General features: G+C 31.9%; 1 protein-coding gene across 1 annotated transcript; it reads left to right on the top strand.

Annotated features, from left to right (window-relative positions):
• The first annotated feature begins 241 nt into the window (after positions 1-241).
• LOC110018332 (asparagine--tRNA ligase, chloroplastic/mitochondrial-like) lies at positions 242-16895 on the top strand. The gene is made up of 6 exons (XM_020715614.1): positions 242-431; positions 952-1007; positions 14197-14307; positions 15147-15254; positions 16438-16575; positions 16772-16895. Exons 1-6 carry the CDS (start codon positions 242-244, stop codon positions 16859-16861), a joined length of 693 nt encoding a protein of 230 aa, XP_020571273.1. The 3' UTR covers positions 16862-16895.
• Positions 16896-17303: the final 408 nt, after the last annotated feature.

Raw genomic sequence — 17303 nt, 5'->3', positions numbered from 1 at the left:
TGTCGTTGATTTATACTTCAGAGAGATCATGATGCTGCATGAAATCCTCAGAACCATCACATTTGATAGGAACGCCAAATTCTTGAGTCACTTGTAGAAAACCTTATGGGGAAAGATTGGTAATAAGCTTCATTGAAGTTCGATAGCCCACCCATAGATGGATGGTCAAACAGAAGTGGTGAACATAAGCCTGCAAAACCTCTCGAGGTGCTTCATCAAAAAGAACATTAAGTAGTGAGATATGCTCCCAGCCCAGGCCAAATTTGCCTACAATAGGTTCGTGAGCCAGACTACTGGGCGCACATCTTTTCGGGTTGCATATGGATGCAATCCTCTCAGTCCTCTTGAGTTAGTACTAGTTCTTATTTCAGAGATCAGTGGGGATGTTGAGGCAAGAGTACAAGAAATTCAGAGGCTGTACGAGGAGGCTTGTAAAGAGATCACCCAATAGAGTCACAAGTAAAAGGTGCAAGTTAACAAACCCAGAAAGAAGACAAAAGGGGTAGGTTTAGTGTAGATCAGACTGAAAAAGAGAAATTTTCAAAAGGGTCATTTGAGAAACTCAAGTCCATAGCAAACAGATCTTTCAGAATCCTCAAGAAGTTGAATGACAACACATAAAAATTTGATTTATCGGGGGATTACAACATCTCTGCTGCCTTCAATGTGGCAGATTTGAATCCATTCTACAAAGACACGAAACTTAGATGAATGAGATCGAAACTCCCCCAACCTCATGATACTTATACACACTTAAAGATTGAACCGACCATGACCTATGGCCAGTTGGACCTGTTCAGATGGGGGAAGGGAGGCTCGACTGCCCTCTTTGGGGGGGGGGGGGGGTCGGGATTTGTTGCCCAACAGAAGTGGACGACTCATTTGTCGCATAATAGTATTTATATGTTTCTTTTGTGTTGTATGTTTAGTTTTTCTCGTGTTTGCTGTCAGTCCAGGCAACAATGTCTCTAATTCTCCCTCATAGAGCTATATCCGAAGGTGAGAAGGTACTTCGACTATGAATTTTACTGAGATGGTGTTTATCAATTGCTTCCTGCTTCCATCGCCATTATTCCAGCCATCGGCTTGTTGCCGTAACCTTGACTACTGTGTCTCTACCACCAGCTTGCCCTGTCTGTCATTTTCATGTCGCTAGCTTCCTTGGTTGCTACGTCCTTGCTGCCAGCCTTCCCAACCTACTATTTCCCTGCCGCAAGCCTTCCCTGCCGCTAATCTTCCCAGCCTGCCGTTGTTTCCCTACCACCAGCCTTGCCGCCACATTGCTTGCCCCTTACCTGCCATCCCCTTACTTGTTTCAACTCTACCAACAATCCCCCTTTTCTTGCTACAACGAAGTCGCCAGCCACCTCACATACCTTGTTGTTGCCTTTTGACCACCTTTGATTCAACCCTAGTTTGGTGTTTGTCTGCCTTTATTGCTGCATCTTTCCGTTGGTTGTTTGTAACTGCTTATTTGAATTTCATCAATAATATAATCGTTCCATTGTTGTTTGGATTAACTCCGGTATCATTCAAACTTATTGTCGTTGTGTGCGATCTTTGCGCTTGCCATCCTCGCTTGGCTATAACCTACGCGCTTCACGCTCTTTGTTTAGCTCTACATGGTTTGGCTTGGTGCTGTCAACATTAGCCCAATCTTTTATTGATGCCTTATGATTTAGCTTCGGTAGGGTTGTTGCTCTTGATCACCCTTGCACACGAGGAATCTATTTTACCATCCAAAAATGCTTTCTTAGTTTTTATTGGTTATGCTTTTCATCTTGTTTGCGTTGTCATACTTGTTCTTTTTCATTGACTGTGGATGATGCTTCAGTTACATTTTTATCTTTGATTTTAATCCTTCTCGTTTGGTGCTAATTTCTCCATGGATCTCATCTCCTATTTTTCCAATATTGGTTGCTCCTATAGTTTTAACTGAAACCTCAATTATGTTGTGTTCTCCTTCCCCGAGAGCTCTTTGCATCTTAAGTGCTCCTACTTCAATTATAGTGCCTAACATCTTGGTCCATCTTCTTGCCATTAGGGTCCTTAAAGTCACAATTTCTTCTACTAATGGCACTCCTTGGTCCTTTACTGATATTGTTGGGAAAATTGATGGCTTTCGGATTTTTTAAGGGCTTCACCTACCTAGTGTCCTTTGCCTTTTCATCAATGATTAGATCTTTAACACAAACAATCCTCCATATTTTAGGGTAAACTTGTTCTAATTCAATCAGATGTTGAGATTTTTAAGCTAGCTATATCAGTTTTTCTTAATATTGTGGGTAAGTTTTTGAGCACCTCTTTTGAGATTAATGTCAATATTATATTGAGTTGGTAAATATCATATTGGACATATTGACACTCGCTATATTATTATCTGATTATTGGTTGAAGTAGATTAATCTAGATCTTTTTTATCATTGAACTAATTGTGTGTGGTTATGTTATGTGTGTTTTAAGTTAGTTTCTATAGAAAATACGTAATGAGAAATACTCTCAAGAAATTTTATATTCTTTTTTTTACAAGAGGGGAGGTATATATACAACTCCCAGAGGTATTACAAAATTAGAATAAATAAAAAAAGAGGGAAAATAATTAGAGACAATGATCTTATAGGAAAGCACACTGATTATAATTTGTGTGCCTTGATCTAACAATATAAAGCCTTGATATGTGTGCTTTGATATAATGATATAGACCCTCGATCTGTGTCTTAATTTGAAGGTGCAGGACCTTGATCCATGTGTTTTGATCTCACGGTACAAAGCCTTGATTCTTATGCCTTAAATTTTTTGTTATTATTAGAGTAGAAAGTCAACGCTTCCTCAAAATGGATGTTAGAGATCTATCATTCCAAGTTTGCTTCTCATATTTTTAAATTGTGGGTTGCAGAGTTCTTCAGTGAATATGTCAACCAGTTGATTTCTTGTGGACAGATATAAAGTATAAATCTATTTTCTTTCTAATTTCTTTTTTATAAAGTGCCTATCAATTTTAACATGGTTGTTACGATCATATTGTATAAGATTGCGTGCAATATTGATGTCTAATTTGTTTCCACAATATACTTTCAGGCTTTTTTTATTTGATTTTTAAATTCTCTAATATATTTTTAACCCATAGAAGCTCACAAATCTCCTATGTAATGGCTCTAAACTCAATTTCAGCACTTGATCTTGTTTCTTGAAATCACAGGTTGTTTCTTGTTTCTCTGAGTTATAAGATTTCCTTCTAAGAATGTACAATACCTTAAAGCAGACCTATCCATCGGTGTTCCCCCATAAACTGCAACTATGTATCCTTCAACTTGAATGTGTGATTCTTTATGTTTGTGCATTAATTTATTAACTAAAATTTCTACAAATGTGATGTCAGAGTGAGTGTGAGACATGTGCATTAATTTTTTCACTAATCTTTGATATTGTCTCATATTTACATCAGCTCCTTCATCAAGGTTCAATTTTTGTTTTGGTTTAGTTGGAGTTTCACGTGGTTTGCACTCTATCATCTTCGTCACTTTCAACAGATTCGAAACATATTTTTGTTAGGAGAGAAATATACATTCTTTAGATTGAGTCACTTTTATTTCGAAGTATTTTAGTTTTCCCAACTCTTTAATTTTAAATTCTTAAGCAAGACTTTTTCTGAGAGTTTCTTTTTCTTGATTTTCAACTCCTGTAATAATCATATCGTCAACATACACTATAAGAATTGAGATTCCATCAAAAGAGTATTTTAGAAAGAAAGTTTGGTCACATTGACTCTGTTTGTTTCCAGCTTCTTCTATAGCTTTTGAAAATCTATCAAATCATGCTCTTGATGATTGTTTTAGTCTATATATGTTTTTGTTTTCAATTTGCATACTTGATTATTTTTAAAAAAGAAATTAAATCCTTATGGTGGATCCATATAAACCTCTTCGATATCACCATGTAAGAAAGCATTTTTTACAGCATATTGTCATATATGTCACCCATAATTTTTACTAGGGATATTAAAATGCGAATAATATTCATTTTTGCAATATGAGTAAAAGTTCCTTGGTCGTCAATCCCATATTATTGAGTATATTTTTTCGCTACTAATTTTACTTGACATATTTCTAGGCTCACATCTGTCTTGTGTTTCACTATGAAAATTCATTTGTATTCTATTGTCTTCTTTCCTGTTCTCCCATGTATGAATTTTTTCTAAGGCATTCATCTCTTCTCCACGGCCTCCTTCAACTTTTTTTTAAGTGCCTCAAATTGAGTTTGTGGAATGAAAATATGCTTGGTATTGATGTTGATTAGAAAAAAAATTATGAGATTAAGAGAATTTTTGAATGTGTTATATTGAGAAATGTGATATAAATGAGTGATAGTGGTTTGAGTTGTGTTACATGGTAACGATTATGAGTTTTGAACTTGTTTGAGATCTTTGTTGGGCTTGTTTCTTCTTGTGTAAACCTGAAGGGGGATGGTATAAGATTTGTATTTGAAAGATTTTTTATTGCATGAATGTCATGATGAAAAATATTATCAAATTTATCAAGATGAAAATTCTAACCTTGAAGATGAGATTGACTGAAGAAGTTGTGAGTTTCATCAAATGTGGCATCCATTAAACTAAAAAAAAATTTTGTGGGCAGAAGATAATACTTGTGCCCTTTTTTGTGTGACAGAATATCTAATGAATATGCATTTGAGAACTTCTGGATCAAATTTTTCCAGGTTGTTTATGTATATGAACATAAACAATGCATTCAAAAATTTTTTGATGGATATTTGAGAAGTTGTTCGCAGGAAAAAAATTTCTCAAGTAATGTAATGGATTTTTAAAATCAATTGCTCTTAAGGGTATTCTATTGATTAAATAGGTAGCTGTTAGAACAACTTCTCTCTATTATTGTTTTGGTATTTGGTTGGGCTGGAGAAGTGTCTTAATTACCTCCAAAAGTTGATTTTTACTTTCTGTCACTCTATTTTATTGGGGAGGGTCAGAGCATGAAAATTGGTGGATAATACCATCTTTTTGAATAATGATGCTCGTGTGATTAAAATAATCATTAGCATCATCAGTCCAAAAAAATTGATTTTTGAGTTAAATTGGTTTTTATCATGGTAGTGAATATAGGAAGTATAGAACTAACAATGAATTTTTGTTTAATTTAATATACCCATGTTATTCGAGTGTTATCATCAATAAACATAACTAAATCAGTGAATTTAGGTATATTGAGTATTTTTAGAAGGTCATCATATATCAAAATAAATCATTACAAAAGGACAAGAAGTTTTAGAGTTATTTTTAGGAAAGGAAAGTCATATTTAGTAATTTTTTAAGTTTTACAATATAAATTTTTAATGTTTGCATTAATAAAAAGCAATGGAAACATACGTTGAAGATTTTTAAAAGAAGGATGTCCTAATCTATAATGATAGGTTTCAGCTGTTGTCAATAGTATGAGATGTAAAAGAGTATGATAGTTGATCTTGATCTTCAAGAAAGTATAACCCATCCCTTTCTCTAGCTTGTTCAATCATCTTCCTCGTGGTGAGATAATGAAAACACAAATATTAGTAAAAATTATCGGGCTTGTTCTTTTTTATTTCCGCCTTTACTTCTTCCATGGTTTTGGAGTTTTATGTGAAGTTTTCAGCTTTTATTTTTGATGTGCCTTTTCCTTCTACAGTAATTGGACCTGAAATTTTCTTTGAAAGGAGGGTAAGTCCCTTACCTTGGGATTCAAAAGTTATCATGATAGATATTTGGAGGGTTGGACTATTGGTGATCATCGTTCTTCTTCCTTCGTCTGCTCGAATGAGAAGAATACTTCATTTAGAGAATGGAGATTTTCTCTGCTTAATACTTGATTTTGAATTTCACAAACTCATTTTCAAGTCCTACGAAAAACTCAAAGATCCTCTCTCGCTCAACGAATTTTTGAAGGATCACTGCATCCTCACTCAAGGCATCTTAAGATCTTGGTAGTAGTCCAACTGTAATCAGTAATCTTTCATGGTGTTAAAGTATTCAATGACTGTAATATTAGCTTTATCTTGATTTCATAGATGTGTAACATCTTTCACCTTTGACTAAGTATGTTTAACGACATTCTAAATCTTCTTTAAGGTGGAGAGAAATATGCAAGATCCACTAGTCTCCGACAACATAGTGTTTCACAACCATGTCATGATTATGGAAATAATTTCTTCCTAACGTAAAAAACTTTGGGCCTTTGGGCTCCAAAAGTAGATCAATAAGGTGTTAGATCTTTTTTTACTCTAGAGATGTCCTTACAATTTAGGATCATTTAAGGAAATTTTTTCTATTCAAGCGATAAGATCCTTAAAAAATTTGAAGTTTTCCTTTAGTTTAATTTTCATCATAGTCATGTTTGATTCCTTTGAAGGGGACAAATAACTAGACATCGTGAAAAGAACGAAAATATGACAATAGGGAAAATGTTGGAATTAGAATCCTAACCTTAAAGAATAAGGAAAAAATGCTATAAGTAGACACTCTAATCTTAGAGAATAAGAACAAAAGTTGGATGAAGCACCCTAAAATTGCTTGGATATCTTGAGTAATTAATTCCAAATGTTTATTAAATTATTTGGAGAATTCTTTCCTACGAATAACTACTCAAAAACCTCCTAGTTTTTTTTTTTGATGCATTGCTTATGATATCCTCAAACAACATAAGGAAATTTTTTATCCAGGAGCTCTCAAATGCATATTCATTGATTATTCTTCCACACAAAAAGGGTACAATGCTATTATCCACCCACAAAAAGGTTCTTCACTTAAATGGATGTCACATTTGATGAAACTCATAGCTTCTTTACTCAAACTCATCCTTAGGGGGAGAAATCTCATCTTGAAAATTTGATGATATCTTTCATCTTGACATTCCTGCGACAAAAAATCCTTCAAATACCATCCTTAGGGGGAGAATTCTCATCTTGAAAATTTGATGATATCTTTCGTCTTGACATTCCTGCGACAAAAAATCCTTCAAATACAAATCTTGTACCAACTATCCCCTTTTAGCTAATATAAGAAGATATAAGTCCTACCAAGATCTCCAACAAGTCCAAGAATCAGAACCGTTAACACAAACTACCACTCAAATTTCTGCCACTTATTTATATTCTATCCCTCAATATAACTCTTTTATTATTTTTTATTTTTACAGTTTGTAGTTAGGTATAGATAGATATAATATGCACAAATTATCCATATGTATATTTATTAATCTATAAATAAGTACTATTCGTTGAAGTAGATTAATCGAGATCTTTTTCTCATTGAACTTATTATATGCATGGTTTTAAGTTGATTTACACAATTTATGAAGAAGATTAATCTTATTTTCTTTTCTCATTGAATTTTTGTATGGATGGTTATTTTATAAGTATTTCATTTATTTCCACGATTTGACTCCTCCAAGGATCTTCTATCACTCTGAATAGGTTTTCTTTTTCTTAGTTTAGAATACACTTTCAGTCGGTCTATATTATGTTCTTTGGGCTTTATCTTTGACAAACCATCGCAACTATATATATTTGTATGACCTTTATGGCTAAGGCGTCCTTAGATTTGTAGATTTGAGTTGGGTTTCTTTCTTGTGGCTATTGGCAGAAAATTGAATTTTAAAACATTCTTTTGTGTCGTATCTCCTGTAAAATTTTTGGGCACAAATATTCTAATTAATTTAAAATTCATCCAAATTGAGGAAATCTTTTGTGATTAATTTAGACCTTGCATCACTCTTGGTGGTTGCTACTACATCCTCTTCGATTCCTTCATGTACATAGAATTTTGAATAAACTAATGACGGGCTATGAATTTAGAGCATTTAGATCCTCCTCACGTTGCAATTGGCCCTAAGAAGGATATCATAACCTCATATGTTTATAAGTGCAATATTATTGATCCTTTATTTTATCGTTATAGCATATTTTGAATGCCCTTTTGAGCAAAACATTTATTTCCCTTATATTACAGCAAGTAGATGAGAGATTTCATATCTATGCTTCATGGATACTGACATGGGAACTTAGACATGATATGGGACATGTCTATTATTGAAAACATAGGATACGAACACGTGTTGGATATATCATTATAATAAAAATTAAATAAAAAATATATTAAGGATAATACAAAAGAGAAAATAAGAAATTTAATAGCAGTAATTGTTAAAACTAAGAGCCTGCTTGACATCACTTTTGTTTTCTATTTTAGTTGATATGATTTTTATATAATTTGTTTTTAAAAAAATAAAATTACATTTAAAAATAATTTAAATATACAAAAGTAAACTTATATTAATTTGTATTACATCAATATTTAAGTCCTTCAATCAATTATTCATAAAAAAATATAAAAGGATCAGTGGGTTCTTTGACACTAACTTCTTATGTGTTTATATATCAAACAACAAAATTTTGATTTTTTTATTTATTTCATCAAATCTTTTATCACATCTAATATACGACTATTTTCAATTTTCAAAAGTGAAATACATATTTTCATATATATGTAAAGTGACATAGATGTATAAAGTGAAAATTAGGCATTAGATATGCAAATACATAAAAATTGAGTGGTACGTTTGCAAATCCTTCTTAAACTTTGCATAAAATATATATTATTTAAATTTTAGTTTTAAAAATATAGTTTCAGAAAATTTTAATTCATTAATTTAGGACAAGTATGTCTAGCCTATGTCTTGCGTTTATCCTCTTTTTATAGAATATTATTTAAATCACATTCTTTTATGTCGTGTCAGAGCTGTTTCCGTGCCCGATTCGTGTTGACACTGCATGACTCCTTAATTAAAAGTTTTCGTGCATCATAGTTCCATATTCTATATTTTAAGGGAGGCTGAAATATGAAAAAAGTTATCATCATTTTCTAACATTCACAAATCTTAAAACAAGGCATCATGACTGGGAGCTTGTGATGATGTTTTAAATTTTTAGATGGGTAAGTTTTACTTTGTCATCATATTGTGTGAACTTGTGCTTTTATTTTTCATTTTAATTTGGCAATTCCTTGAAATTGTCTCTTTTATACTATTTCATTAACTGGTTATACCATTATGCTTTAAATAAATCTCTTCGGTAATATAGGTTTTGATTATGAAACTTGTTTATGCGTCTCACCTAAAAAATTAATATCTGATTCTTGCTTGATCGATTTATGACTAATTAAGATCTTTTGCTATATTTTAAATCTTCGAATGTTTCAAGGAACATAAGACAACAAATTTAATGACCAAGTCGTGATTGGGGAATTTTACTTCCTTGGTATGTCTGTCTCCATTGGTTAGTTCCAAAATACTTGGATGAACTTAAGATGGTTATTTAAATTATTTAGAAAGATAATAGTGTCTGGGGAAGTGATTTTAATGGTTATTATCATATTAATGCACTCATTCATTCTATAACTTGGTTATATTCAACTTTCTTTTTTTGCTTTTAACTTATCATTTTTTATTGGAGTTGATTGTAAATTGTTGAAAGTTGCGGGACACACACCTACTATCCGCCCCTTCTTCATATTACTTGGCCTTTGGTGTGGGTGGCACTTATCGGATCTTCATCCAATAAAAGACATAGCTTTTAGTGCATATGGATTAAGATCCTTAGTCTTTGTATTAAACCCTTAGGTATCTTTCTTATGGATCCCAAAGGTTGACAACCTTATAGGGAGATTTATTACTTTTTGGAAGACATGTAGACATATCATTAGAAATCCCCACATTTTATAGTAGTTTTTTTATATCTTTTCTATTTTATTTGCTCTTCTATATGTGTGGTCTAAAAAGAAAGAAAAGATCCAACATATTGTGGATCGATCTCCAGAGCCTAATGATCTGCATTCTTTGGGAAGAAACATATTACATGATCATGAAATGATTGAGAAATTATATGATAACTACTTTAAAAGAAGTTTGTGATGTTGTCAAACAAAATTACTCAAAGCTCAATAATGATGCACTCATTTATAAGATCAAAACCAAACTTTGCATAACAAATAATATAGCTGTCTTGTCGTTGAATATTTTAATGCTATAAAAATTTTTTGGTGTGAAGTAGATTATTATCACGATCTCAAGATGTCGTGTTGAGGATGCAATAATTTTCATGCAAATTGTTGAAAAAGAAATGATATTTGAGTTTCAGGTGGGATTCTCTAATGACTTTGATTAGGTCCTTTTCCAAATCCTAAGTTGAAAAAATTTCCCTTCTTTAAATTAAGTTTCTCCCTTGTATGAGCTAAAGAAGAAATGAGAATGATGATATTCAATTATTTGGTCTCTAAAACATTTGAAGCTCAAGAAAGTGTTTTGCTGTTACAAATTTCTCTCCGAAGAAGGATAAAAGTTTCATGTCAAAGGCAATCTCTAATGTAATATTGTAAGAAAAATTGGTGCATTAAAGAAATGTAGGAAACTTCATGAAAAACCTTAGACTATGATGAAAATTAAGAAGGGAACAAAAAGAAACATGCCTGTTTTGTAAAAATAGATAGACTTAGAAGTAATTAGCAAACTAATGATTTTTCTAATTTCTTTGAAAAAAATATTGATAATTTTTAGATTCAGGTGCTACTAACATTATGACAAACTTTATCAACATGTTTTAAACCTACAAACATTTGCCCTATAATAGAAAAATAAAATTAACATGATTTTCTAACAATTGTTGTAGGACTGGGACATGTCTCAATTTTGCCGACTTTTGTCCTTATAAATTTATTACATGCTCTTTACTTTGTAGTTAATATTTTATTATTCCATAAATTTATAAAATATCATAATTATAAAGTCACATTTATGCTGATTATTGTATATTTTAGGATCTCATCATGAAGAAGACGATTAAGAAAGCTAGTGAAAAGGATGAACTTTATCTTCTTAAGGATTGGAATCAATTACCATGCTTGTTTATTTTCACTATAATACCTCATCATTTGAGAATATTATTATAGGCTTGAATGTTCCTCTACGAATGCACTTCAATATATTTTCAGCTTCTTTTATGTATATAAATTTTGATGATTTTCATTGTAAGGCTTGTGAACTTGCAAATATTGTCGTTTTGTTTTTCCTGAATGTAATTTCAAACCTTATGTACATTTTATTTTAATTTATTCTGATATTTGATACTACTGAATTTGTCACCTTCATTAATGACTTAGTTATATCTTATTAAATAAAATTCTATATCAGCATTATCCTTCTCACCTCCACTATCTTGTTAAAAAATCACTTTAATACAAATATAAAAATATTTTGGACTGATAAAACTTGTGATTATTTTAATCACACCCGATTATCACTTTTTTAAAGTTGTATTATCTTCTAATTCTCATGTCCAAATATTCCCCAACAAAACATAGTGACAAAATGGAAAAATCTAACTTTTTTGGAAGCCATCAAGCCTCTTCTCCTCCATAATCAAGTACCAAAATGATATTGTGGAGAAACTGTTCTAATTGCCATCTATATGAGCAATAGATAGGTTTCTAAAGTTATTGATTGCAAAATTCCCATAAATTATCTAACAAATTTTCTTCCCACAAATCATTTTTTTCAAAGATTCCACCAATAGTTTTCCTGTGCATTTGCCCTTATTCATACCCTCAGATAACATAGGGGAAAATTGAATCTAAGAGCTTTCAAGTGTGTATTCATTGGTAACCTCCTACTCAAAAAGGGCAAATTGCTACCATTACAAAAAAGATTCTTTATTTCAGTGGATATCACCTCTCCTACTCAAAAAGGGCAAATTGCTACCATCCTGTTACAAAAAAGATTCTTTATTTCAGTGGATATCACCTTTGATGAAAATTGAAATTTATTCATTCAAACTCAACTTTAGGTGGAGGATGTCCGACTGGAATCTAAGCTTGATGATACTTCTTTCATTTGACATTCTTATAACCCAAAATTAAACAAATCCTAGCATTTTATATCTGCAAGTCTATACAATAAGGAAGAAGTTTAGCCAGAATCTCCAACAAGCTCAAGATATAGAACCATTATCATATAACAATGATTAGTCCAGTACTACTATATATTCTATCCCGCAAAATGTACTTTCAAAAGTTTTTCCCTTTACATATCTGCAAGTCTATACAATAAGGAAGAAGTTTAGCCAGAATCTCCAACAAGCTCAAGATTTAGAACCATTATCATATAACAATGATTAGTCCAGTACTACTATATATTCTATCCCGCAAAATGTACTTTCAAAAGTTTTTCCCTTTACATAAAGCTTTTTTTCTTAAATATCAGCTCTAATTTGATTATAATGCTACAAACTCTTTTTGAGACATTGAAAATTGAGAATTGGAAGGTGGCCATGAGAGAAGAGATGATTGCCTTAGATAAAGATCACAATTAAAAGGTTGCGGGCTTATTAGGGGAAAAAAAAAAAAAACTTGAGATGTAAGTGAATTGATTCTATTTTGTGTAAAGTAGCAGGGAGTTTATTATGGTACAAGATAAGGTTAGCAATCAAAGGATACACTTAATTCTATATTTGCTATCGAAATTTTTTTTTTCACGTTGCAAAAATGAATATAATCCACATTCTAATTTTTCTTGTTGTTAATTATAGATGATTATGTAAGAGTATGATGTGAAGAATGTTTTCTTATGAGGATGTCGTAGAAGAGATCTATATGGATCCATCACCCGGATTCATAGTGCATTCACAAAGAATAAGGTGTGTAAATTTAAACAAGCTTTATATGGACTCTAACAAAGGCTTGGTTTAGTGGATATAGAGCACTTCTTTAATAAAAAAAATCCCAATTCTCATTGAATTTTTATTGAGGAAATTGCTATAGTTAATGACAATCAAAAGGAGCTCCTTAAGATGAAACTTTTTGAAGAATTTGAAATCCAAGTAGGCAAACTCAAATACTTCATGAGCTTAGAAGTTATTTAATCCATATAAAGATTACTTTTCTCCCACAATAATATATCATTAGATCTACTGAAAGAAATAACAATGATGAATTGCAGGTTGCATGAAACCCCAACTAAATCAGGTTAAAGTTGGACATAGGCGAAGGAATTGAGCTAGAGGCATGACAATACCAAAGATTAGTTCAAAAATTTATTTATCTATCTTACCCTGGACCTGAAATTTAGGTTCACAGCAAGTCTTTTCAGTCAATTCATGCACAAATTTAATAAAATCCACCTTCAAAATTTTCAGAGAAATTAAATCAAGTTCATAGTAGTGAATTTTATACAAAAACTAAGATATAGACTATGCTAAATCATGATACTGCTATTATTGTTGGGAAATTTTATAATTTGGAGAAGAAAGAAATATTATGTTATGTCAAGTTCTAGTATTAAATATGAATTTAGGTCAATTGTCTAAGGAATTTACAGTTTCTATGAACTGTGATCATATTAGATAAATTGAAGATTAAGCGGAAACAACCAATAAAGATATACTATGATAATAAGTCTAGCATCAGCATTGCATACAATTCAGTACAACATAATCGCACCAAGCATGGTGAAGTTGATAGGCACATCATAAAGGAAAAAATGAAAAATGGACTAATTTGCACTCCATACATGTTAACAAGAAATCATCTAGTCAATATATTCACCAAAATGCTTTGCAACTCCATATTAAAAATTATAAGCAAACTTCGAATTGTATATCTCTACCATCTAATTTGAGGGAGAGTGTTGAAAGTTGTGGGAACCACAACTACTATTTGACCCTTTATTTGTATGCCTCGGTTCTTGGTATGGGCACATGGTTTAAAATCTGACTCTTGTATTAAAGCCCTTGGATTGCTTTCCCATGGATCCCTAAAGCTTCTAGCCCTATTGGGGGATTAATCACTTCTTATTTTATGCTATGAGTAATTTGTTTTGAATTTTTTTTTCCTTTTGAAACAAGTGGACATTTCTATAACTCTATATAAATCCCCACATTTTGTGCAAATAAAAAACAATAAGAACTCGAGTAGTATTTTTTCACATCGTTTCTACTTTTTCTACTTTTCTACATAAACTATTTTGGCATTATCTAGATATCTTAATTTATAACTTTTTTTTTAAAAATTACTTGTATCCTATTGTTTTTTATCATGATTTATATTGTTTGATCCCTTGTCTTATATATTCTCTGATTTTTGTAATGTTTTTGTCTTGATAGGTAGAATCTGGCAACGTTGGACTTGGGGCATCAGTGGTAATAGAAGGAACTTTGGTCAGAAGTGAAGGATCAAAGCAGAAAGTGGAGCTAAAAGTGGCGAGGCTTGCAGTGGTTGATATACGAGAGAAATCTTGTTATTATATTTGGGATGTATTTTTAATTTCAATTATCTGAGCTGAATTTACAGTTTGAAAATCACACCTTATCAATGGTGTTTCCAATTTTCTATAAACTGTTCATCCATCAATAATTTCGTATGATGGCATTAAATTTCCCAATTCAAATCGAAGTATCTGAGCTGAATTTACAGTTTGAAAATCACATCTTATCAATGGTGTTTCCAATTTTCAATAAACTGTTCATCCATCAATAATTTAGTATGATGGCATTAAATTTCCCAATTCAAATCGAAGTAACTTTAGGCATTAAAGTTTTAACTACATCTGTTTGTCTTGTTTTCTTCATTTATTAATTAGTTAAACCTTTCTTTCAAGTTCTAAAAGGTAAATTTTGAGTTTTGATTGGGGTACACAAATTATCAAAGTTTATGTAAATTAGATTGTATTGAATTTCGAGTTTCAACAAGTTCCAGAGTTGGTTTTGTCTCTTTACATTTCCATGTGATGTCGCAACAATAATTGTTTTGGCCTTCGAAGTTAAAAATTTTGATTTAAACTCTTCCTTGGTAAATCTTGAATGCAAACATGGTCGTCTGAACATTTAATGTTAATAATTTTTATTATTGACCCGGTATTTGGTAAACTTGACACATTTGAAAATTGAACTCCACATAATTATTGATGAGTGTGATAGCCGAAATCCATTTACATAGCTGTGCCATTCAAAATTTTCTTTTCATGTTGTTTCATCACCGTTCTTGCATTACTGCTTCTATGTGTGCACATTGTAGGTTTTTGTTTTCTCTTATATTCGTTTGGCTGTTTGCTCAGATTGGGAAAAGTGATCCTTCGGCTTACCCTATCCAAAAGAAGAGAGCAAGTAGAGAATTTTTGCGAACAATAGCTCACCTTCGCCCTCGAACAAATACATTTGGTGCGGTATGTTCTAGCATTTCATTCATTATCATACTTTTGATCATATTGTGAATTTTCATATTTCTCTGAAACAAACATATTCGTCCTGCTTAATTAGTTTCTATTGGGAATGCTAGGACATTTAAGTTGTAAACGGTGATAAATTGGCAAGTCTTCTGTTCTAGTTCTATCAGTTTGGAACATGAAGATTATGTGTTTTTTTTTTCTGTCAAAGATAACATAGTTACCTTATTTTTCATTATTCCAAGATGAAAAACTTTTCTGGCATTCATGAAAAATACAAAAACATATACCTAAGTTTTTCATTGGTATTCTTGTACTTATTTTCTCTTATAAAGGGGAAATATTCTTCGTTTTGAAGATTGCTTATCAAATTCTGTTCATATCTCAATAAACATTGTCCAGTCAGTGTTTTTTGTTATTTTTCTTTGTTTCAAATAAGCCTGTTGAAGGGTACCTAATGTTATTAATCTTTATCATCCTGCTTAGTATTGGTTTTTTGAAACAATCCTCACAGTTTTTTCCTGAGCAAAAAGAAAATCATAACCAACCATAGAAAAGATAGCAAAGAGATTTATGCCATTACTTTTTATCTTTTTGCTGAGTAACGGTGCCCATTCCACTATTGGCACACAATACAGAAGATACTTAAACAATGTTCTCTCAGCACCATTATCCATTAATCATAGTAAATGTATGACATCATGTCTCCTCCTGACGTTGTTTCAAGCTGCTAAAAAAGATTCACATGCATTGTCAGCATTGAGTTGAAATTTTTGAGATGCATCTCTTTAGTAATGCTTTTTCAATGGGCAATGCCAGTGATTGCATCATGAAGGATTTTTGTGAGTAATTGCCAATTTAAACTTTTAAGAAGGCAGTTTGTAATGTTTTGATTTTATTTATTTTTAAAATTTTGAAAGTAACGTATTATGAATAGCAGTTCTTGGAGTTGTATTTCCAAATTAATTTTGCTTATGCATTCTTTTTTGAGTGACAGTTCAAAGCCCTTTCTTATTAAACTAATGTTTAGGTCAAATACGATCTATTTGTTCCATGCTCACTTATTGTTTGTGCAAATTTTAAGTTATTATTTCTTTGTTTTCATTGCCACATGTCCTACTTTTAAGTCTACTAAGTCGGTGATTGAAGTACTTGTATAGTTTTTTGCTACCGGGCATTGTAGGTTACAAGAGTGAGGAATGCCTTGGCATATGCAACCCACAAGTTTTTCCAGGAAAATGGATTTGTTTGGATCTCAACGCCTATTATTACTGCATCAGATTGTGAAGGTGCTGGAGAACAATTTTGTGTTACTACTTTGGTATAAACATGACCCCAAAGTTATTTTCTTGTAAACTTTCTAGTACTGCATTCTTTTTTTGTTGATTGTTCCTATTTTACTTGTTTTTTGCTGCTATACTAATCTGGCTCGTTCCTTGCCTATTTATTATCTGAATCATTTATCATTATTATGGATGCTGGTTACGCTGTAACCTCATCACGTGGTCTCGGGGTAGAAAATGGAAACAATCTCTCGACTAAAGATGGGGTTTGGAATGAAGCAATATGGGATAGAAGTTGAGTGGGGAGGCGATCAGTATTTTTAAAAGATAAAGATGGAGAGAGGGTCCAACACCCAAAATTTAACAAGCAAGGTAAAATTTTGACGACTTTAAAATGTACCTTAAATTTTGCAATCTCTGAAATTTGACCGAAGCAATTTTATAAAAAACTACACGTTAAAATAATTAATTTGATATATAGCATAATAGATGAATTTTGATTAGAATGGGAGATATAAAATGTGGAAGTTATAAGTTTAATTAAATATAAGTTATAAATTTAATTGAACATGTAAGCCGCAAGTGGCATTTCAACGTTATGGGGAGAACTTGAAAGGTAGAAATCATATTTACGTGATACTCCAGACATTTTTTTCTTCTACACGTTTTTATTGTAACATTTGCCACGAATCAGTGCACTTTTTTGTTTTAGGTGGCCATAGCGGGAGACGAACTTGCGTCGAAAGGCACAAACTTGGTTTGTGGG

The sequence above is a fragment of the Phalaenopsis equestris genome, unplaced genomic scaffold, assembly GCF_001263595.1.
Source record: "Phalaenopsis equestris unplaced genomic scaffold, ASM126359v1 Scaffold000002, whole genome shotgun sequence".
Classification (NCBI taxonomy): Eukaryota; Viridiplantae; Streptophyta; class Magnoliopsida; order Asparagales; family Orchidaceae; genus Phalaenopsis; species Phalaenopsis equestris.
Note: the sequence above shows the minus strand (reverse complement) of the source record. Positions and strands in the feature narration are given on the sequence as shown.

Bases quoted from the DNA above. Each gene is read 5' to 3' on its own strand.
- LOC110018332 (XM_020715614.1), top strand. From the start codon at position 242: ATGCTCCCAGCCCAGGCCAAATTTGCCTACAATAGGTTCGTGAGCCAG. The intron at 1,008-14,196 runs GTACTTCGACTA...TTGTCTTGATAG, and splicing joins CTATATCCGAAGGTGAGAAG to GTAGAATCTGGCAACGTTGG. The intron at 15,255-16,437 runs GTATGTTCTAGC...CGGGCATTGTAG, and splicing joins GAACAAATACATTTGGTGCG to GTTACAAGAGTGAGGAATGC.